The 24790-nt window shown below is 38.7% G+C and overlaps 1 protein-coding gene across 1 annotated transcript in view; it reads left to right on the top strand.

Moving 5' to 3' along the window:
- TBKBP1 (TBK1 binding protein 1) overlaps positions 1-24790 on the top strand; it is a 92183-nt gene that overhangs the window by 32774 nt on the left and 34619 nt on the right. Inside the window, exons 5-7 of the mRNA XM_083379290.1 lie at positions 11989-12130; positions 15101-15297; positions 18113-18174. Of these exons, the coding sequence (XP_083235416.1) occupies positions 11989-12130; positions 15101-15297; positions 18113-18174 (401 nt within the window). The remainder of the gene's footprint in view (positions 1-11988; positions 12131-15100; positions 15298-18112; positions 18175-24790) is intronic.

The raw sequence follows: 24790 nt of genomic DNA, 5'->3' as shown, positions 1-24790 counted from the left end.
TCATCTTGATTTAAGACAATTGTCATTTGAATCTGTCACAGCATTGCATATATTTTCTCCTGGAATGAATTTGCTTTGTCTTGAGTCATTGCACCTGCAGATCTCTGATGTTCCATGCTGGGGTCTTCAGCAGGAGATGTTAGGTGTGGTTTTCTGTCACTTTTAGATAAATATACAACATCCATTTTGTTTCCCTCCTCTACATAATTTTTCACCCGTGCCATAGTATTTTTAATTAGCTTTATCAAACCAGCCCATCTTAAAATCCAAACAACCAAATCTTGTGTAGTTCTTATCTTTATATATGTTCTTTTGTAATCTAATATGTTTCCAATTATCAAAACACCACTGAAAACAGTATTTTGTAACAGTTTTTCTTTTCAGGGGTCTTATGATTATCAGCCAGCCAAGATTCCAATCCAAGGTGTTTAACCACCTGAAAGCTTTCCGGTAACTTCCCCTTTAGAAGATTAACCAAAGGCCAAGGTTTTTCTTTCTCTGCAAAAAGTTCTTAAACTTAAAAATGCAGCTCAGATTGTTTATAATCCTAGAAGGCCAGCAGTTTCTAAACATATATAATTTCACTCTGTAATAGATAGCCCAATGCTTTGTTCCCAGCTGTTTTTTGCTATTTCTGGGCATCTTTTGCTATTTCTGGGCATCTTCTGAGTCAATGCAACTATAGTTTTCTCTAATCCTCCACAAGGTGTCAGTAGCTGTTCATTTTCCAGCTTTTAAAGCAAAGTCTTGCTGTAGTTGTTATTTATAAATTCATCAATACTTTTTCAGATATGGAATTTTAACAGTTTTTTTAGTTTTCAAATTTATCCAGACTGTAGTATTTTTAATCTCATTTCAATATATTTTTGTTCCCCAAAAGAGTTTAATTTGTCGCTTCCATCTATGGAATCCTCCTCTCACTTTGGGAGGATTTTTGCTTCTTGGGAATCCTTTCCAGGAAATCATATACAAAATAGGAGAGAGAAGATCAAATTCCTCACCCAGTTTCAAGCACGCTGTTCACTGTTGTTCTGATTAGTGCCTTTGGACTTTGGCTGCAAGTATCTTGGGCTGGTCACTAAGGCGTGCCCAGCCTTTCTTCTGTTGGGTTAGAGGGCTTCTCCCAGATTGAGCGGGATGACTGCAGTCATTCTGCAATCATCGGGGTGCCCCTCTTTCTTCGTCACCTCTCCGGGGCGACTTTAGAGTCCCTTGGCAGGGCGAAACTAGCTGTGGGGTGCGGAGCTCTGCAATCCCTTGGCTGTGTGCTATGGCACAAAACTGGAAGTCCTCCAAAATCCAAATTTGTTTCTGTTAAGACTTGATTAGAATCCATTTCACATGTGCTATTAAAATGTCCATTGTACACTGAGGAAGAGTGACGTTGAATACTTCCAATTGTTAACTCTAATTGCTATTGTGTCCAAGCAGTTATTACCCTTCCTCTTGGTGACCATTCTTCTAAGAAGGATGTAAAATTCTTATTTATAGCTATTGCTGTAGAAGCCATCTGGTTCCTCCCTCATGCTATTAATTGTTAGCTGCTAATTGTGTTAGGATTTTATCACCTTTTGATTTTTTTGTAGTTGTTACGGGTCTTTTATTGCGTTTGGTCTTGGATCTTAAATAAATTTTGATTCATTCATTACACAGATTATAAAAACCATGTCAGACATAAATAACATAACATCAGTAAAAATGGTAAAACAATATGAGCTAAACATAGAACACATGACAGTTTTAATATCTCATCTATTTACTATATTGTTTTAACTTCTATCACATTAAAAATTACACAGGTTGTCCTGTTTAACAACTACTCAATCAGGGATTTTTAAAGTTACAGTGGTGCTGAATGAGTGGCATTTATGACTGGTCCTTGAAGTTCCAGCCATTCAAGCACCTTCCACAGTCACATGATATCAATATTTGCAACTGGCTTGACTTATAATGGTTGCAGCATTGTATGGATATGTGATTTCCATTTGCAACCTGCCCTGCTGGTTTCCCAAAGCAAAGCAACAGGGAAGCCAACAAGGAAGGTCACAAGTCACTTTGGGTAATGTTGTTTGCACTCTCCCCCTCCCTGCAGCAGCCATCTTTGGCTTCACCGTGATAGCCCTTTATCTCATCAGCTGCCCAGGAACCCTTTCCTGTCCAGCAGCAGCCACCCCTAGTACAACCATGCTGGTGCTGCATCTTGCTGTGGACACCCACTTGGCAGCAGACACTTATTTGCCTCCTGGGTTTCTTGGAAGCCAGCTGGGACTCATGTAACAATTTGCAATCCTCATTTAACAACAGCAATAGAGAATACTGAGACTGCTGTTGCTAATTGTTAGGTGATATTGCACTGCAACATTTAGCAAAGAAAATTCCAATCCCTATATTAATCAAGGTCTACCAGTAATTTTATTGACAAACTTAGGAGTTGCCACTAAAGATTTCAATAAGGTTTTGCTGCCACAGACTGCAACTCTGCCTCAGATGGTATGGGTATTTCTAAGATTTTTTGCTTTATCTTTAAAAATAGCTTGGATGACCATAAAGGTAAAGGTAAAGGTTCCCCCGCACATGCGTGCTAGTCGTTTCCGACTCTAGGGGCCGGTGCTCCTCTCCGTTTCAAAGCCGAAGAGCCAGCGCTTGTCCAAGGACGTCTCCGTGGTCATGTGGCCGGCATGACTAGACGCCAAAGGCGCACAGAACGCTGCTACCTTCCCACTGGAGTGGTCCCTATTTATCTACTTGCATTTTTACGTGGTTTCGAACTGCTAGGTTGGCAGAAGCTGGGATAAGTAACAGGCGCTCACTCTGTTACACGGCACTCGGGATTTGACCCGCCAAACTGCTGACCTTCTGATCGACAAGCTCAGCGTTCTAACCCACTGAGCCACCGCATCCCTTTGACCATAAACATCATTAATCTTAATTTAGGTGAATAGGGAATGCCATTTGCTTCCCTGACTTTTTTTTGGGGGGGAAGCCCCCCTTAAAGCATTTCTGAATCACACAGGCAATTTGTCTCATTCAGTGGGGTTGGTTTTGAATGGCAGAATTAGAACTTCTCATGAATTCAGTGACTAATGGATTTAATGGCATATCTTTTCTTTTATTCCCCACCGACAATAATCTGCCATACTAATTATAAAAACTTATAAGGTTATTATTTAGCCAGTCAAAACTAGGTTGGCAAGGCCTGATCCCTTTTGCTTCCTCTCGAAGCATAGATTAGGACATAATATATAACTTGCAATTCTTGTTATCCAGTCTTATAAGCATCATAATAATTGGATCCTTTACTAAGGATCCCTGTTATTCAACTTCCAACATTTCATACTCAACAGCAGGAATGATTTTGAGGCAGAAATCCAGAGTGTTATATAGCAGAACAAATTCAACAGGGTCATATTTTGAATTAAGGGAACTAGTCTAACTCCTTTAGAGGGTGAGGTACAAGTCCAAAGCCAGCTCATTCAAAAGACATTTTACTGCTTGAAGGACAGGATGTGCAAAGGACATGCAATGCTAGCAAGGAGATGGAGCTTTTCAGTATTCCTGAGAATACTTGACAGTTTAAGTGGTCCAGGTGAAATGTGGGATAACAGGATACAGTTTTTCAGGTGTGGGGGAATGCTATAATTTCTATTCCAGCATCTGTTGGCTTAAGCTGTTGTTTCTCAAAGAATCTCTTCAGATTCTTAAGACTGTATTAACGGATAGAAATTAAAAATAAACATGAGAGTGTGATGCAATCTGTTGTTAAAAAAAAGTCAGTAAAAGAAAACAGGACGGATTGAACCTCTTTCAAACATAGGGAGAAAGTTGAGAATAAAAAAAAATAAAGTCTGGGAAAGAGAAAAAACTCAAGTAATATAGAAAAGCAAGAGAAAGATTTGAAGCAGTGATGAGCTTTTCAGCTAAATGGTCATTGTCTAGTACTAATGTTTCTTAGGCAGCTGTGGCTGGCATCTTCAAAGACAGAATGAGCTGCTTTGTGGTGTACAATTCACTGGCAGCTGAAATGAGCTGACTGGGTTTTATACTTGAACTTGGCAAGCTGATCTATGATCCATATCATGGGAGTCCAAGAAAGCTGGCTTCCGATTGATTTCTTTTTTTGAATACCAATCGTGATTTTCTTTTAGCATATTAATGGATCTTGATGGCTTTTCTATTCTAGCCATAGAATGAGGCTCAATATTGCTTCATTGATGCCAGCCATGAAAACCTATACTATACTAGGTGCACACGCACACACACAGAGACACACAATTTAAGGAAAGATAAACTTAAGTAAACATCCTCATTCATTATTTCTTTCTAAAACATATTATATTGGTGGATGTAATGACTTAGGAATTACTTTGTTTATACAACTAAATAAAAGAACACACAATGTGAATATTTAGTTAAAAGATTCTTCAAGATTATTGACTACTGTATAATTTTTCATCCATTGCTAATTCCCATGTTTTAAACTTCATTGATGTAGTTAAGCTTTGTAGTGTTTTCTTTTTTTTAATAAAAAAATTATTAATATTTTAACTTTACATTTAGGTATTTAAAAAGCAATGTGGTGGCTGGGTTAATCAAAGATTTTTTAGTACAAATCTCAAACTACAACCTCAAATGTTTCCTTTCTTTTTCCCCTTAATATCTACTATCTCATATTTAAGCTAATACAGTTCTTATTATATCAACTAAATAAAAACATCATTATTACCAGTGCTTTTTTTCTAAAAAAAAAAAAAAAGGTGCCGGAACTCTCATCTTGGTGGGCGCAGGAGGTGGGGTGGTGGGGGTGGGGGGGCAGTGCTGCTGCAGTCACAGGTGCGAAGGGTGTTGGCGGCGGGCTCCCCTCCCTGGGGCCAGAGCCGGTGCGGCTGGTGCTGTGGGAGCAGCAGAGCCCACTCTATATGGCAGGGCTGCACAATGCGGGCAGTGGAGGCGGTGCAGGCCAGGCGATGTTTTAATCTTATGATTTTAAAAATATATTTTTTCTATTGTAAGTTTCCCCAAACCTCGCCATGTGGATTGCATACAAATATTATACAGTATAATTGGTAAATAAAGGTAGAACATGTGTTAAATATACATCAAATGATAATATGCTTCCCTACAAAGTCAATTCTTGCTCAATGACAGACCAAGGAGTTAACTCAGAAAGGCAAGAGGAAAATCTAGAAGAGGTCTGTGCAGCTCTTCAACATCTTCATCAACGATTTGGATGAGGGGATAGATGGGGAACTCATCAAATTTGCAGACAACACCAAGCTGGCAGGAATAGCCAATACTCCAGAAGATAGGCTTAAGATACAGGAGGATCTGGACAGACTCGAACACTGGGCACTATCTAACAAAATGAAATTCAATGGTGAAAAAAGTAAGGTTCTACATTTAGGCAGGAAAAATCAAATGCACAGGTATGGTATAGGTGGTACCTTGCTCAATAGTAGTAACTGTGAGAGAGATCTCGGAGTCCTAGTGGACAATCACTTAAATATGAGCCAGCAGTGTGCTGCGGCTGCCAAAAAAGCCAACACAGTGCTAGGCTGCATTAACAGAAGGATAGAATCAAGATCACGTGAAGTACTAATACCACTTTACAATGCTTTGGTAAGGCCACACCTGGAATATTGCATCCAGTTTTGGTCACCACGATGTAAAAAAGATGTCGAGTCTCTAGAAAGAGTACAGAGAAGAGCAACAAAGATGATTGGGGGACTGGAGGCTAAAACATATAGGGAACGGTTGCTGGAATTGGGTATGTGTAGTTTAATGAAGAAAAGGGTGAGGGGTGACATGATAGCAGTGTTCCAATATCTCAGGGGCTGCCACAAAGAAGAGGGAGTCAAGCTATTCTCCAAAGCACCTGAAAGCAGGACAAGAAGCAACGGATGGAAACTAGTCAAGGAGAGAAGCATCCTAGAACTAAGGAGAAATTTCCTGACAGTTAGAACAACTAACCAGTGGAACAACCTGCCTCCAGAAGTGGTGAATGCTCCAACACTGGAAGTTTTTAAGAAGAGACTGGCCAGCCATTTGTCTGAAATGGTATAGGGTTTCCTGCCTGAGCAGGGGGTTGGACTAGATGACCTCCAAGGTCCCTTCCAACTACTACTTCTTCTTCTTCTTCTTCTTCTTCTTCTTCTTCTTCTTCTTCTTCTTCTTCTTCTTATTATTATTATTATTATTATTATTATTATTATTATTATTATTATTATTATTATTATCTTGTAGAAAGGAAAGGCCCACACTGATAAATTAAAAATCTTTGTGGTCTGCAAAGGAATGCTGGTGGGCTAATCAATGATTTGGTGACTAGAGGAGCATCTACAGTGTTGGAGCTTGTGGTCATGGTAAGCCATGGAGGCACTAGGCAACATGACTTTCAGGGCAGTGGTGGTGATTTTATTACTTTTTTAAAAAGTCTGTGCTCTGTCCAAGGGTGCTTGGTAGGCTGCATGTACAGGCCTGGTCTAGAATTTATTTTGGAGCATTCAACTATCTAGAGCAGGCATGTCAAACTCATTTTGTTTGAGGCAACGTTTTATAAAAGAATTGCCATTAATTTGTTTTAATAAAATAATTTTAATCAATTTTTCACTTGATTTCAAATTAAATGAATGAGATTTTTTTTAGTACAATTGCCAAATGCAATAAACTGGTTTTAGGTATATGTTACTGGAAGGAAAAAGCAATCCCTGTTGCGTTACTGATCCCAGAGAAACATTTGCATGTATGCAGGTATCCTTAGGGTGCCATAGTTATGGATGAGAAATATTGGTTGCAAAGTTGGCATTTCTGGATGTAATACAGATATTTTGGACTTATTTTTGTTTCTTTGCATGTTTGATATTTTTAAAAAGGCATATGCTACTGACTACGCTTATGCACATATGTAACATGATCACTGCTTGTCCAAAATTTTACTATACAGATAATACCCCAGAAATTATTTTAGCCTTTTTAATAAATGTTGTTATTGATGTTAAGCTCACCAGGGAAAACGATCATATATTGTTATGTATACACTAGGATAATTATTTAAAGACTGAAGTGCAACATAACTAGATTCTAAATAATCTATTTTTCAAAACAGGAAACAGTCCAAACAGTAAAAGTAAACTCCAAATTAAGAATATTTCATTCTTAAGAATTGTTTAGGTTCAAAATAGTTTTCAAGAGTGTACAAAAGATACTATTTTTTCCTAGAATCAGCTAAATTAGACATATTACATTGAGAAAAATGTTTCTCATTTCTTTCCTGTTACCTTTGATTTCATTGCAGAGATGTTAACATAAGAAATAGATTATTTTGTTATCTAATTTTACCTTCCAAAAGACAGAAGCAGATGAAAAATGTGAGGTTCTTTCCTGTTGGCTTTTCTGAATTAGCTGTTTTAGATTTTAAAAGTTTAGTTCCTAAAGAAGTAATCCTGTAAATAATTTTAATATTCTCCTCTAGTGCAGGCTCTTTTATGACTCGTGGACTTCAACTCCCACAATTCCTGAGCCAGCATGGCTCAGCTTGGAAACCTCTCCCTTTTCCCTCAGCATGGCTGGCTCAGGATTTCTGGGAGTTGAAGTCCACGAGTCATAAAAAAGAGCCAAGATTGCTAGCCCTGCAATAGGCTTAGGAAAACCGATAAGGGAGCTGGGTTGTTGTTGTTGTTTTTTGCAAAAAAAAGGTTCCGGGACGCCGTTCTGAGCGTTCCATGAGAAAAACAGCCCTGATTATTATATTTATCAATAAAATTTTAGCTTATACATATCTTAATTACTTTTACATTCATTCTTTGCATTCAATCAATGTCCTGTTTAGTTTTTCCCAATTTTTAGCTTCCCATCAATATTCAAATTTAACATTTGATATTTATAATTTCCAGGTTTTAGGTAACCAAAGTTTCCTTTATCTCAATTCATAAAAGAATCTAATATTCAAAATACACATCTTATCTATTTGGGTATAATCTTGTTCTATTTCCTAAAAGTTATCTATTTCTCCTCATCTAATTAATAATAATATCCCCTTTAATAAATCAAAGTCCATTATATATATTTTCTGAGTTAATCATTAAATCAAACATATTCATAATATTTTTTTCTTTTGGGTCTAACTTTTCAGTATTAAACAAATAGCATCCTTATTTTTGACTAATTTTAAATTTAATGACCAAAATTTCCTTTATCTCAACTTCTTCCTTTGACCCTGCAGTGTTTTCTTATAGTAAAATTGGCAGCTCATAACAACATTGAACTAATTTCTTGTATTATACCATTTTATGCTGCCTAGGAAAGATGAAAAATTAATCAAATCAAATGAAATGAATTATTAAAGATATTATATATATATTTCCATTTTATTTGAAAATCTTCCAACCCAAATGTATAACTGCATGGACATTGTCACCAGAAATGGCTATACATAATGATTTGATTACACTCCTTCAGCATGATGACAATAAGTATTATAATACAGTTTTACGGGGAAAATAGTAAAGAATAGTACTTTTAATATCAGGGAGAAATGAAATTGCTTTACAAGCCGAATATCTAGCACTAACTCAGTAAACCTGCTTTAAGGTCTGAATAATATGTGTTGCTCATCTTAAATTGAAGTAATAATAAAATTAGTATATATTTTTTATTACTATCTTTAAAGTTTGATGTAGTGGGAAAGGTGCTGACTAGAAACAGAACAGTGAGTCCTAACCCACCCCCAGGGATGCAAGCTGGTTGGGTGACTTTGGACCCATCATTCTCACTCAGCCCAATTCACCTCACAGGGTTGTTGTAGAGAAAACAACAACAGGAGGCAGGAGTATTAGGTACGTTCACTGTCTTGATATACATATAAAAGGCATAAAATAATAATTCTGATATCTCAGGTTGCTATACCTAAATCTGTTTCTATGCTTTGTCTAAGCCTTTAACAACTATTTTATATAAATAAAGATTTCCATGCCATGTACAAATCAGTTAATTAATGTGAACTGGAAACATTGAAACAGGAATACAAATTAAGGAAGAATAGCAATTCAAATTGCAGTTTTTCTACTCAGCAATGACAAAGAAAAATATTGCCCTGACTTAAGCCAGGAATATAAGATATTTTTTTTGCTTTTCTTAGAATGATGAAAGGAGCAGTGTGACACAAGCTCCAACTCTTTTGAATGTGCATGCAATATCACAGTACTTGTACAAAATAGGATCGGTCTGTATCATTCCTTTCATTATTCCATCCCCCTATGTGACTCTGCAGAAGCCAGCGATCAAGAATACAAAATGTTCAGCCAAAATGTTCAGTCCTCCATGTGACTGTAGAGGGGAAAAAAGAATGATGTAATGCTTTATAAATGCATTACTTAGCAATGGCAATCCCAGTCCCAACTGCCATTGTAACTTGCAGATAATCTCTATTTTATTTCTAATAATGTTTGGAGAAATATTGTATGCCTTTCAGTTGGAAGATATCCAAGCAGAGCAAAGCAAATAGCAGTAGCAATACAGTAACACTTCACAGTGCATTATAGCCCTCTCTAAAGCAGTTTACAGAGTCAGCATATTGCCCCCAATAATCTGGTCCTCATTTTACTGACTTTGGAAGGATGGAAACTGAGTCAACCTTGAGCCACTGAGAATGGAACTGCCAAACTGCTGGGAATTGGCAGTCAGCAGAATTAGTTTGCAATACTGCATTTTAACCACTCCGCCACTATGGCTCTTGGAAATAAAATGTTTCATTATGTTTTGCATAACACACTAACACCATATAATACATGCCTATAATTTAATTGTCTAGGTTTCTTTTAGGAATAAATCCAGATTTATTAGGAAACAATTATTTATAATCATTTTTAGCTTATAGGTTAACAACTTGGTGAATATTTTTTTCATTTGATTTAACAATGTAATATGTTAAATGTAAGTGCTTATGTGCTGACCTTTTATGGACATCCTTATATGGTTAAAGAATAACAAAACACACCTACTTTAGTTCCACAAGGCAGGAAATTATATGTAACTTTTTATATAAATATTTATTTGCTATGCATTCAATTTTTAAAACTTTTAAAGAGTTCAATGCAGCTTACCAGTTTAAAATGTACTATTTCAGCTTCTCTTAATTGACTGATCATCTGTTAATTTAGAGTTTATCCTGCAATTTGTGAACTGAATATTTTTAGAATTATTACATATATAAATAGAATAAAATGCTATAATTATTCTGTATGTTCTTTTGTTTACTTAATGAAATTCGATTTTCCTTCCTATCTACTAGCTACTTACCACTATGAATAGAATAGGAATAGAAGAGTAGATATGGAAGGGACCTTGGAGGTCTTCTAGTATAATCCCCTGTACTAGGGGAAGCCCTATACTATTTCAGACAAATGATTGTCCAGTCTCTTCTTAAAAACCTCCAGTGATAGAACATCCACAACTTCTGGAGTCAAGTCATTCCACTGATGAATTGTTTTCACTGTCAGGAAATTTCTCCTTGATTATTTCCATCCATTGCTTCTTGTCCTGCCTTCAGGTGCTTTGGAGAATAGGTTGACCCACCTTTTCTTTGTGGCAGCCCCTGAGATATTGGAACACTGCTATCATGTTACCTCTAATCCTTCCTTTCATTCAGCTAGACATACCCAATCCCTGCAACCTTTCTTCATATGTTCTTCATTCAACTGTATTATTTCCTTGGAGGATTTTTATAATCCTTTAGCAATGCTGCCTTTGAGCCAAACATTATGTAATAATGACATATTTAATCTCCATTTAAAAGGAGGCAAAATTGAGATCATGGATTGAAAAGACCTAATACAATTGGAGCATTATCAGAAATTGCTGTTGTTATAGCTATATTCTTGCTTAATATATGAACCCTGTATAAAATTAAGATGCTATTGTTGAATAGATTTGATTTTTAGCTAAGTACAACATAAAATCTTTAATGGAAGAGTTATTAATTACTCTATGCACAAGAATGGAAGGATACTTTAACACCCACAATGAACAAATGGCTGCAAAGTTGCAGAGATGGCGAAATTGACTGATTGCTTTAATCAGAATTTTGTTTCTACTTGGAAACCACTATTGGACTTTGTGCTTGAGATGAAAACAAATGAAATGAAATGAAATTTTGATTTGGGATTTTGCTGACTAGATAGGTTTGTTGCTATAGCAATGGCTAGTATAGTTATTTATTTATTTATTTTAATTCCATTTATATCCCGCCCTTCTCCGAAGACTCAGGGCGGCTTACAAGCTTAGCAGTAGCCTTCATTCTATGTATATGCCTGCTTATTAGGGCTTTCACACACACCCCAAGCGGCATTATTACAAAGTCAGCTTAATTGCCCCCAACAATCTGGGTCCTCATTTTACCTACCTCGGAAGGATGGAAGGCTGAGTCAACCTTGAGCCTGGTGGGACTCGAACCTGCACTAATTGCAGGCAGCTGGTGTTACTTACGGAGGCATTAGCCCACTGCTCCACCAAGGCTCTATTATTATTATTATTATTATTATTATTATTATTATTATTATTATTATTATTATTATTATTACTATTATTATGTATAAGTTAAGGCTGTATGTTATTACACCATTCTACTGTGCCAAAAAGTCAGTGCTTTTCCCTTTCTTTCCCCCTTTGCCCCATGCTTTTTCCTCTTTCCCTTCCTTTCCCCTATTTTCCATTTTTTTCCTTTTTTTTCTTTGTATTTTGGTATTTTATATTTTGGCAAGTTAATAAAATAATTGAAACCAAAAAAGAAAACTGAAACGAAGGAAAAGTTGATCAGGATCAGTGTGAACTCAGCATGAAGACTTCAGAGCAGGAGAGTGAGGGTTGGCCTTAGATTGGAGGCGAGGGAAAGTGAAGGACAGCTTTGGATTTGAAGGCTTCTCTGCTTGTTGATTTAATGGTGATTAACTAGCCTTTCTATCCCAACATCTATTTCTATCTTGGTCTTTTCTGCAGAGAGCACTTGTTGATACACATTTGAATCGCATTCGGAGCCTGGAACAGCAGTTAAGGCAAAGAGATGGCAACACTTTCCAAAAACTCAACTCTCAACTTCAAAATCAAGAAGTTCAGTTCCGATCACTTCATGGCACTCATGGTGATTTTTTTTAAAAAAAATTTCTAGTCCAGAGAACAAGGTATTGACTGTTAGGTTTGAAACCAGCTTTACTCAATTGATTTCCTCCAAAGTTTGGAACTACCAATCCCAGAATTAGATACTCTGGGTGGAAATATTGGGAATTGTAGTTGCAGCACATCTTGAAGATACTTGTTTGGAGAATGCTGCATTAATCAAAATGTGACACTGCAATTTGGGAGAATCAATTTTGGAACCAAGTGTACAGGGTTAAGAGGAATGCAGATGGTTGAGTTGCATCAAATGTAGGCAGTAATCTTAGTTCATGAAAAACAGCTGAATGTCCAAAGGGTCAGTGAAAGGAGATATGAGCAGAAATAGGTCAGTGGTCAGATTCCAGAGAGGCAGAAGATGAAGTTGGATAAATTAAGGGATTTGTGGTGAAATATGTCTTTTGAAGTCAGATAGTAGTTTTCAGACTGTGAGGTCAGATTACTATTCAGAAGCTGTACCTAGAGACTTCCAATAGTACATTCACAACAATATTTATTTGTTCATTTATGCATAAATAGAAGTAAAATATATAATAAATTATAATATTAGTATCTTCCATTTTTATTGTGCAACAATCTTGACATTTAAAATAAAAAACAATTAAAATGGAATTAAAAACCATAATACTTAAATATCCAGTAAAAAATGTAATATAATTTACAGACATACAACACAGCTAATAACATATAACATAAATGCCTTAAAATCTGCCAGTGTACTATAGTATTAATATCCAGTTAAAAATATAGAGCAATGCCAATTATTTAAAGAGCTTTGTGAATAGCTACACTAAATTGTAAATATAATGGAGATGTTGTATGCAGATAAAAAATGTTGCAGACTGAAGAGGAATTATGAAATCACAGTTATGAGGCCAATGACTTCTATACGAGTATTTCCTCTATTGAATTCAGTAATTGTAGTTGGGGTCATGTCAATCCAGGACCTGATACCAGATTTCTACCTGATTATCAATATAAAACATTCTTCATTCCGGGATCCTGTGAGGATGAAACATGGCGTGTACCAGCAAGAGTTCCACAGTTAAGTTTTTAAAGTCTTGGAAAAATGGAGCAAGTATATTGATAATTCAAAACTTAATATGTCAGGCGGGCATAGCCCAATTTGTTTCCCACGTGTAAATGCAGGTTATTCACATTATGGCACACATATTTGTCAGCCAGTAGGTGGTGCTATGATTCCTTGAAACTTGGCTGTGTGCAGGATAGTAATTTCCAAAATAGTGCCTTCCCTTTGACCTTTACTTGCTTTGAATTCATCAGAGAAGCATAAGGAATACAGGAAAGGGACAAAATGGTTAATCGGTAAATACAGACCAGTTTTCTGGATGGTTTTACCTATTACCTACTCATTTTTGGGAGCAATGTTCCTGCTTTTTCATAGAGGGCAGCTGTCCATCTCTGAGAAGATCTGAAATGTTTGTTGATCCTGACAATATAGCGTTATGTTATTAGAGGCATATCAGAATGGAGGCTTAGCTTCTCAATTTATAGGTGCTGCATTACAAACAGATCTTAGCAATTGCTTAGTCAATCCCTGTAATGGAGATAGCCAATCTATTTCAGACCAAGGACCATAACTGGTCTTTGAGATGTATGCTGCAGGCATGCCCACCACAAGTAGGGCAAAGATAAAAATTAAAGATCTTTAAATTAAATTCAAATAAAAATAAACTACCCCATAAATTTACAGTTTAGAATAGGAAGCTCTATGTAAGCTTTAGGGTCTGAGATCTGTTTTAGTAAGAATACAGTTATAATTTGGCTGAAGCCAATTTAAAGATAAGGGAAAGCAAACTTAAAAGCTCATTCGTGTATGATAGTCCCACTTCAAGATTTGCCTTCTATCACTTTCTTTCTTTGGTTCCAGCACCTAGTAGTGCCACATATATTCTTTTTGATTCCCCCCCCCCGCTTTTTTTTTGGCATCGTCTTCCAGACATGTCAAACACAAGGCTCGGGGGCCAAATCCGGCCCGCGAAGTGGTTTCATGTGGCCCGCGAAGCCATCCTGGAAACAGTGAGGGAATGGCCCCCACTGCCTTGGCCCTGGCCCAGAGACCCTCCTTCTGCCAGAGACCCTCAGATCTGTCCCACTCCTGCCCAGGCCCCCATAGGCACCCTTGATGCGAACGATGTAGAGCTGGCCACGCCCACCCAGTAGGCCATACGCACTCTAGCCATGCCCACCCAGTAGGCCACGCCCACCCTGGCCATACGCACCCGGCCCCCTAAGGGCAACCGTGATGCTGATGCGGCCCTCAATGAAATTGAGTTTGACACCCCTGTCTTAGAAATTAACCGGATAGTTAGCTGTACCATTCTTGTGATAATTTGAAGGCTGCCAGCACAGCCAGATGGACTCACTAATGGAGAAAAGGCTCCAACAGAGCCTTTTGCTAGGCCCATCTCAATCTGGGAGCCAGTACTGTCCAGAACTTTCCAAATTGTACGATCTGCAACAGATCGTGCCTCCATATTAATAATTCTTTATTCGCTGCCTTTTCTTCCTAATTTCATCATTATGAATATTTAAAATCAGTAATTGAAGTCAGTAAGGTGAGTGTTCTGTCATTAATTCTGCCCTACGATTTAGAGATTAACCACAAGTCTGCTTTCATATTTTGAAGTCTGGTCAGGAGATCCTTCTCCTAGTTTACAGTGGCTAACAAAGATTGTTATCACACAGGGGTTATTTTCAGAAGCTATTCCTCAGTATTGTTGGTACAAATTATTGGTCCTTTGAAAAAGTACAAAGAGTCTTATTTCTATGCAATTCCAGTTCTGAGGAACTCAACATAACTGTCCTTCATCATTTTGAGAAACAATTAACCCTGCCAGTCTCTCTTCCATCCTGCAATCTTTGATAATGACTTTCTCTCTCTCTTCCCACCTTTTTTACTCCTCCCCATCCCTAGTACTGGATCGCTCAATAAACTGGCCAAGTCCACGGAGCCTGGAACAAGCAGAAGCCTTGGAGGTTCAAAGGCTGGAAGTGGAGCTTGAGAAGTCAAGGCAGGAAGTCCAGAACTGTCAGCACCGGGAAGAACAATTGAAGGCTGAATGTGAAAGGTTGCAGGCAGAGGTGAAGCAGCTGCACGAGACCAGGGCTCAGGTACTTCTAACAGGATTTCCCTGTACTGTTAATTAATATCTTAGAGATCTTGTTTGAGACATTTAATCACTTTTATTAAAAAATCAAGGCAGTTTAAAATGTTATTTGTAAAAAAAAACCCTCTAGTTGAGTTCTCAAAACATGAAACTGGTAGAAATAGCAAATACAAGTAGTCCTCAGCTTACAACCATTTGTTTAGTGATCAGCCAAAGTTACAATGATACTGAAAAAAGTGACTTACAACTGGCTGCCCCATGACCATCTCAGTATTCCCACAGTCATGTGATTATAATTTGGGCGCTTGGCAATCAGCATGGGTATTTACAATGGTTGCATTATCCTGGGATCATTTGTTTGCAAACTTTAAGCTGGCTTCCAACAAGCAAAACCAATGAGGGAAGCTGAATTTGCTTAGTGGCTATGTGATTCACTTAACAATTGCAGTGCTATGTTGAAATTTGGTGTGACTTACTTAACAACCACCTTGCTTAGCAATTAAATTCTGGTCCCAATTGTGGTCATAAGTTGAGGAGAACCTGTAATTTGGAAAGAATTTTCTGTCTGTAGTTTTTAACAGTATAACATTTTGGGGGATGTCCATGGTGCAAACTGTTTGGTGTCGAAGGTTACTTAAAATACTCTTGGAAAATCCTGAGGGTTGTATTTTTCTGAGGTTTCTGTGACTTCTGGGTATGAAAATATCTGAATCCTGTTAGCATACTTCCCACCTTCAGAATTTAATATGATAAGACATGGTCTTAGCTGATAATTGCAGCTAGATATGTTATATGTAAAGATGTTTGCAGTATGAGACTATGCAATTGAATTATTCTCATCCCGCTAATTAAAAAATAAATGTAACTGAGATAGGAATTTCCTATTATTTGCTATAATCCCAGAGGTTTCAATGAGGAATATCCATCCCTGGCCGTCTGTATTCAAGCCAGTGAAACTAGACCACATTATACAACAAACAAAAACTCTTGTCCTACTCTATGGGAATATCCTGCATCAGTCATTCTCAATCTTGGCAACTTTAAGATATGTGGCCTTGCCAGAATTCCCCAGCCAGCTTTGCCTATTGACTTTTGTATCCAAACTCTTCAACCATTCCCTGATTTTCTGAAAAATCTGCCTGAAGTTCTTCAGATATTTTCCACCTACTCATTTAATCCACAATCATTAGTTAAACACATTGCTTATATAAAATAAAGGTGTATTTTTTTTCTAAAAACATGTAGTAGCAGAGCTCACAGGTACAAATTAAGAAATATAAAGTTCCTGTTCTATATTTGTAATATCTTACTTGACAGCTTTAATTTTTCTAGTGTCCTGGTTGGAATGAATGTTGTACATCTAAAGCAGAAAGAAGTAGAGAAGATGCTGTAGTCTTTCCAAGCAGTGACATCAGACAGGGCGAGAGGAGTCAGTCTAACACCAGCAGCATCAGAACACAACCCCCATCACTTGTCTACTTTTCTCCAGAAGAGAGCAACTTGTGATGTAACCTTGTTTCTCATTCCAAGGAAAATTGTATTCCCCTGTGGATGTTGTTCACCTTTTCTTATATTGTTAAATTTACAACCACCAGCATTCTTCAGTCCTGACCATGCTGGCTTGGGAAGCATAGTAGAGACAATTCAGAGGACTATAGGCAAAAGCTTCAGACATGAAAGATTATGGAAGTCCAATTAAATTAGTTTATTGCTAATCATGTCTATGCCCCTGAATCTTCTCATCTAATAGTAAAGGGATTAGATAAGGGTCAACAGAATTCAAGGAGGGTTAAACTTAGTTCATTTGTGGCAACATAGGGATTATATGCTGATCTCTATTTTAACTCCACCCCAGGTTCTGCCACTGTCTCTCCTACAAGAGCAGGACGTTTATTTTAGTCAAACAAATTAAGTCCCATTTTCAGGTTGTGGCACTCAGTTACTGAATTACTGATTAAAAATCAGAAAATCACTCATACTTATTGTATTTGTTAAATAAGTTTCCCTTTTTTAATATATAGATATTTCTTATTTTATATAAGATCACTAGGATTTAATTCTCTAACTTTCCTAATAATATATTGATCAGTATATCAAATAATAATATTTGAGGGATGACCACAAATATAAGGGGGTCAACCTGTTTTCCAAAGCACCAGAAGGCAAGATGAGAAGCAATGGATGGAAGCTAATCAAGGAAACCTGGAACTAAGGAGAAGTTTCTAATGGTGAGAACAATTAACCCGTGGAATACCTTGCCTTCAGAAGTTGTGGTGCCCCATCACTGGAGGCTTTTCAGAAGAGACTGGACAGCCACTTGTCTGAAATGGTATAGGGTCTCTGGCTTAAGCAGGAGGTCAGACTAGAAGACCTTGAAGGTCCCTTCCAACTCTGTTATTCTATGTTATATATACTATGATTCACCAGGCTAGAAACAAATATTGTGAGTTCTACTCCTCCCTTAGACATAGACCCAAGTGGGCAACTTTGGGTTAATCAGTCTTTCAGTTCTAGGAAGAAGGCAGTGGCGAATCACTTTTAAAAATGTTGCCCAGAAAATTGCACAAGCATCCCTAGGCAATAGCAATTCGTGAGACATGTTTTTTGCAATGATTCCAGTCTCAAATTAAAATTTTAATGAAGAACTTTAATGAAAACCACATGGATAAAAATCAAATTGAAATAGTGCAAACAAGACCTCATTTGTTCCATTTACAAAATAGAGCTTCCCTCTAGCTGTGTTCCCCTGGCTTGTTGTACTGGGGATTGTGTAACCATGAGGATATATTTATAACAAAGTTTGCTCTAATTTTTCTTAGGATCTCGCAGCTAGTCAGTCGCAAAGGGACATGGCATGGGTGAAGAAGGTTGGAGATGACCAGTGAGTGCCATTCTTATTAGTAGATAATCATGTTTAGTGGGATGGAATTACCTTCATGTTCAAGTGCCAAACTATCAACTTGTGAAATCAGATGTATTGAGATTTGATTGACCAAGATAATCTTGTCCACTGTGATAAAGCTCCAATTCTAAGAAGTTAATAGTGTTGTTACTTATCACAGGAGTTGGAAGTGCCAGAAAGATTCCAAAAAGTTATTTATATGAGTATAGGTGGTGGGTACAGATAATTATTCAAGGCATTTACATTTAGATCTTACCTTTCTACCTGATAATATCTCTCCAGCATTGCTCATAATAAAAAAAAAATAAATTTTTCATGTGTCCATTCACGGTTGGCCAATGAAGAATTCCATTCCATTCCCCTGGACATCTATATGAAGGCTTCAAACATAATGACAGGTCTATAAAATGCCAATTCATCAAATACTGCTTTTCAAAAGATGTCCTAGTTATCAATCAAAGCAAAGCAGCTTTTAGCTGCTTTGATCCTTAAGGGTGTAACTCATCCCAATATCTGGATAATTGAGATAATGCAGCACCGCAAAAATAAAATGATTTTTATTATCTTTTAAAAACAAAATTCTCATTACAGGTGAAGTACAGAGATTCTTATCATAATGGGATAACCAACTCATTTATACAAAAATGCTGTAATGGTTTTGTAAAGAAAGAGCTATGAAAATGTGAACTCTTGATTTCTCTATAAATAGATCTTTGAAGAATTGACAAGATTCTTTCATAATGGCTTCTTTAGTTTGTCTGCACCAAACCAACTTATTTGAACTTTCATGTCCTTGGAAATCTATTCTTTCAGTATCTCACTCACTAGCTAGCTGAGAGCAATCTAAGTGTTGTACTGTATACTAAATAAATTATTTTGTAGTCCCTAAGCAGAACAATGTCTAAATCTGACTTTAAAAAAGCTGTATCTGAAAACCAGCAAGGAACGTTTCTGCAGTATTTTCTGATGTGGACTTCAAGGTAATCACTCTTGAACTAAGGAATTCAAAGGTCAGTTTCATAACAGAAGAGCAGATTTGAAATTTTAAGCATTTTAAGATTTAGATAGATTTAATGGATACCAAATCTCTTATCATGCTCCATATGCTATTAATCAACACATCAGTGAGAATATCAGTGTCATCATCAACAACTGTGTTATAAAAAATCATAAGTAATTATTTCCTATCATTTTTCCTATCATTTTAACAGTTCCTCTTCCCATTTATTCTATTCCTTCTATTTATGTATCTATTTGATTTATATAGTCATCCATTTCACATAAATGATTCTGGGCTGTTTACAAGATTAAAATGAATCTACCCACCAAAAACTCTGCCACCTAAGGATGAACTGTTAAATCATTGCACTGTCAATAGTAGCTGAACTCACCTAACCCCAGACCCAAATACCTAGAAAATGGCCAAGATGTCAGTGTCTTGGGGAATGTTAACAGGATTGGGATAATATACCAAGGATTTCATGAAATTGCAGCCAGTGAAAAATGTCACAATAACTGTGTTATCTTTTAAATGGCCATAAAAACCTGTACTTTTTGTTGTAGCAACAACACAGCAAGTTTCTTGGCTTTGGAGATTCATAGAGTTGAAACAGCATCCTGTATTTACCAAAACTAGATCTCCTTATGCCCTTAACTGATAAACTATCCTTTGTGGGGTAAATGTTTTCTGGAAAAGCAAACTTTATTCCATTAAAACGTATGCTGTAATAAGTTTCTTTAAGGGGCAACAGGCTGAACGGTTTTGCTATTGCAAGCCAACAACAAACCATTTGAAAATTTGAAGATATTTTGACTGATTTCAGTTAGTTACATCATGTTTCATTTGATGCTATCTTTCATGTCTTCCAATAGTAATTTTCATGTAAAATGGAAAAAAGAGATGTATGTTTAATCAGTAAAAGACCAGCACCTTGTATTGTATTTTTTAACCAGGCACACATTTCTTAAAAATGACATTGTTTGAACGTACAAAAGAAAGTATAAAGCACAACTACTGTATGTGGAGAATAAACACTTATCTTCAATGTAGGATTTTAAATCTGGGGTAGCAGATACTTTACATCTAAGTAAACTGATATTTTTGCCTACACTTCATACATGATTAATCCAGAGATTTTCATGAACCAATATGTAATCAACTTTTTGGTGTATAGCGCACTTTAGTAAAGTGCTTGATCTTCAATCTTTTTTCCTCTTAGTATATTAAGCCAAAATGGGAAAACTAAGAAACAAATTCAGCACTTTTGTGTCACTGTCCCCTATTGCATTTCTGAAGATACTAAAGATGATAGCCAGGCCTTTTGGAATGTGCAGAAGGAAATTTTTGCTGAATTGTATCTTAATGCAACACAAGTTCATAGTCTTTAAATAGCCCACTAATTTGTTAAAAACAGATTATTCAAAGTATTATTTCAAGCTTCTCGCAATTGACTTAAATCTGTAAACTATACATTACGTTATATGTGTTTGTGAAAGTGATACTCATCATTTGTTTATAAAAAATTATGAATCTGGACTTACGCAATGTTCTATATCAAGATAATAAAAAATCTATGAATTTCTAATGATGCTAATATATCCCATTGCAGAGATGTATTCTGTGGCAATTTCCCATAGAAATAACAATCACATTTAAATTACCTTCCCAATCTCATACAATTATGCTTTGCAACCATTAATTCTGAAAAAGTAGCTCACTGTTAGTCAAACTAGGAAACTGGCCAGAAAACTAAGGGGTTTGTTGTGTAGTGGGTTCTTGGGAAGCAGGAGGCGAGACGAGAGGGTTCATTCAGGAACATTGCTTTATTGTAGTAACAGGAACAGGACTGAATCAGAGGCTTCTGTGCAGCTACTTATACGGTTGGCCACTAGGCGGCGGCCAATAGGTTTAAAGGAACCTATTCCTGCCCCAGAGCCAACCAATGATCATCCTGGAGACTGCATGTCTGGGCAGTCAGCAACTGTTACACAGACACCCTAATTAAGCAATCTCAAGCAGCATTCAAAAGACACATGAAAACAGTTCAAGTAAAAGGCCCAATGCATTACACCCCTCCCCCTTAGAATGTACATACATTATGAATATTATTTAAGAATAAAGTCTACACGACCTTGTAGACTGCCTGGGGGATCCAGGCAACTCCCGGTCTACCAGCTTGCCCACCGGGCTGGGTAGACCAGGACTCATGAGTTCACAAGAGTCGGATTGACTTGAGTACCTTTGGCTGGCCATTCCAGGTCGGCCCAGACCAAAGTCCAATGGAGAAGCAGAGTTAGCACAGCAGCTGTCTTGATCAGGTGACTTTCCCTGTCAGGGGGCTCATGTTGCACTCCCGGGCTTTGTCCATCTACGACCACCTCCCCATTGTTCTGACTTGTTAAGTCCTCAGAGTATGTGAACTGCCCTGCCCTTCATGCTATATTTGCGGACCTGCCATGAGGTCCTCGCTTAGTGGCTGTTCTGCAAAACACTTCCGCAGCTGATCAATATGGTGGTGAATGACTCACACCCCCCCCCATCCAGAGCCACCTCATAGGAAAGAGGTCCTGAAATTAAGGACAATTTTACCCGGCTCCCACAAGTTCCCATGCCCATAGTTTCGGGCCCATACCCCATCACCCACTTGTAACCCCCCTTGGAGCCTTTGGGTGTAAGTTGTTTGCTGCCACCCGGTCAGGGTGCAACCTGTCCAGCTTCATGATAAGCCTTCTCCCCCAGCAAAGCTCTGCTGGGCTCTTGCCTGTTGCTGTACAAGGCGTAGTGTGCTGGCAAAGCAAGAAATCAGCCAGCCTATGGTGCCAATCTCCGGTCACTGCGCTTGAGTGACTCCTTTGTTATGTGCACCGTGTGTTCGGCCTGCCCGTTAGTCGAAGGGTGGAAGGGAGCTGATGTTGCATGCCTTATGAGGTTAGTCCTCAAGAAGGCTTGGAACTCTGCCACTGTGAACTGGGCCCCATTGTCCGAGACTATAACATCTGGTAGCCCGTGTGTTACAAAAAGCTTTCTAAGCACCCAGATGGTCCTGGCAGTAGTCATAGTTGAAATAGGAATTACTTCCAGCCATTTAGAGTGGCTGTTGACCACTATCAAAAAGAGCTGTCCCTGAAAGGGCCCAGCAAAGTCAGTGTGAATCTTTGGCCACAGTGTATGAGTTTCCTCCCATCTGTGAACAGGAGCATGTGGCATTTCTGGTCTGGACTGTTGACACAGGTAACACCTGTGTGCTTGGGCCTCGATAGCCTTATTTAACCCTGGCCACCATAAGTAGCTACGTGCCAATGCCTTCATCCGGACTATGCCTGGATGTCCCTCATGCAGAGACAGAAGTACACGGTTCTTTAGTGAACTGGGGACAATAACCCTGCTTCCCCATAAAATGCAGCCTTTGTGAGCTGAAAGCTCATGTCTACATGTGAAGTAGCTCTGGAAATCAGGTCCAGGGCTATGTTCAAGTCACCTAGTGTGAATCCATGCCAAAACTCTACTTAAAACCTTGTTTGCAGCAGTTTCTGTAGCCACATCCCCAGCTTGTAGGGGAAATTCAGGCAAATCCTGAATTGACAAAATGTGAGCTGCTGGAGCCGGATCTGGCTCTACCTGTGGCAATGGCAACCTGCTAAGGCCGTCTGCGTGGCCCATGTCTTTGCTGGGTTTGTGAACCAGCCTGTAGCTGTAGGCTGACATGAAAATGGACCATCTTAACATCCTAGGGGACAGTATTTGAGGCGTCTGCCTATCTGTAGTAAATAACCCCAACAATTGCTTATGGTCAGTGTATACCATGAATTCCCTGCCATACAAGTAATCATGGATTTTTTTCACCCTGGCCACAATGGCCAAGGCCTTCTTGTCAATTTGAGCGTAATTGCGCTCAGCTGAGGACAATGTACTTGAATAATAGGCAATTGGGACTTGAGTCCCATCACTTTCCAAATGGCTTAAAACAGCCCCCACCCCATAAGGGGATGCATCACATGCAAGGCATACAGGAATGGATTCTTTAAAGTGTGTAAGCACTGAATTGGAGGACAGTAGTGACTTTACTGCCTTAAAGCTGTTTTCATGACCCTTCCATGGGGTGTTTTTATCTAAGAGCCGGTGTAACGGCTCTGCCACTGAAGCCTTGTAAAAATTAAAGAGACCCAGGAATGCCTGAAGCTCTCCATTTGACCTGGGGCTAGGTGCCAGCTGAATGGCCTTCAGCTTGGAATCGAAAGGATGGATGCCTTTAGCATCAATACAGAATCCCAGGAACTCAGTAGAAGGAACCCCAGTGTTACATTTATTTCTTTTGAGTTTAAGGCCCGCTTCGCAGAACCATTGAAGGACAGCTTTGAGTCTCCTTGGAAGCACCTCAGTGGACTGCCTGGCGATGAGAACATCATCAAAATAAGGGCAAACCCCCGGAATGCCCTTGAGTGTACGCTCCATGACTCCTTGAAAAATCCCAGGGGCTATGCTAACCCCAAATTGGAGATGTTTGACTTTAAAAGCCCCCTGTGTGTAACAGTGGTTTGTGCAGCCACTGTGGCCTCGTCCACAGGTAACTGCTGATAGGCCTGTGCCAAAGCTAATTTTGCAAATACAGTATGACTTGCAGCGATGCCAAGATGTAACTAATGACTGGCACTGGGTATGCATGCTGCTTAAGTGCCCTATTTAAGGTGCACTTGTAATCAGCACAAATTCTGACCTCCCCATTGGCCTTAAGTGGCATGACAATTGGGGTTTCCCATTCACCCCCATCTGTGGGCTGTAATACCCCCTGGTTAAGTAGCTTGTCCAGCTCTACATCAATTTTATGTTTAAGCGCATAGTTTAAAGGCTATCGGAGGGCCCTTGTACTCTCCCAGGCTTGTGACCAAAAGTCGCAAACTCCTCACATACTGACACCAAGTTTGCCGCTTGTGTCCAGTGGATTCTGGTGATTTGGATGCCCAGAGAATCAAACCAATCAAGCCCTATTAAGCTCGTCCTCTGGCCCTCCACAATCACATCCAGGGCCCCCGAAAATCCCTTGAACTTGACGGCCAAAGCGGCCTTGCCTTTGACAGCAACTCGGGAGTTTTGGAAGTTAGTCCGGATGATGTTGGATGGTCTAAGCTTGGCCCACCTCTTGCTGCGGTTGCAGATGAAATGGAAGGTGTTGAGGGAAGTGATTGACACAGCTGAACCACTGTCCAGTTCCATCCTGCAAGGAACACCTTGCAGCTCGACTTGACGTCTCAGTTTGGGCTTAAGGGGACGGCAAGCTCCTGTGCGGCAAACACTTCGACGGTTGGAGCAAAACCCTACACTAAACTGCCCCAGGGCCCCAGTACCTCTCCTGATCGGAACGTCCAATTGGCGGTCCTTCTGATGACCTCTACAGACTGATGCGATGTGGCTGGTCTTCCTGAAGGCCCAACACGTGGTTGTCCAGAATCTTCAGTCTGCTCATTGGTGGCAGCCACCACAGCCTGGACACTGAGGGAAAAGAACTGCCTTGTAAGGAGTCTTCGGTTCCTTGTCGTGATGCCATTGGATCTTGTCAACTTCATGGTTGAAGTCAACATCTTCTGGAAGTTCAGCATC

This window comes from Vipera ursinii (genome assembly GCF_947247035.1).
Source record: "Vipera ursinii genome assembly, chromosome: Z".
In the NCBI taxonomy this organism is placed as follows: Eukaryota; Metazoa; Chordata; class Lepidosauria; order Squamata; family Viperidae; genus Vipera; species Vipera ursinii.
The sequence above is the reverse complement of the archived record's forward strand: the minus strand, read 5'-3'. Positions and strand labels throughout refer to the sequence as shown.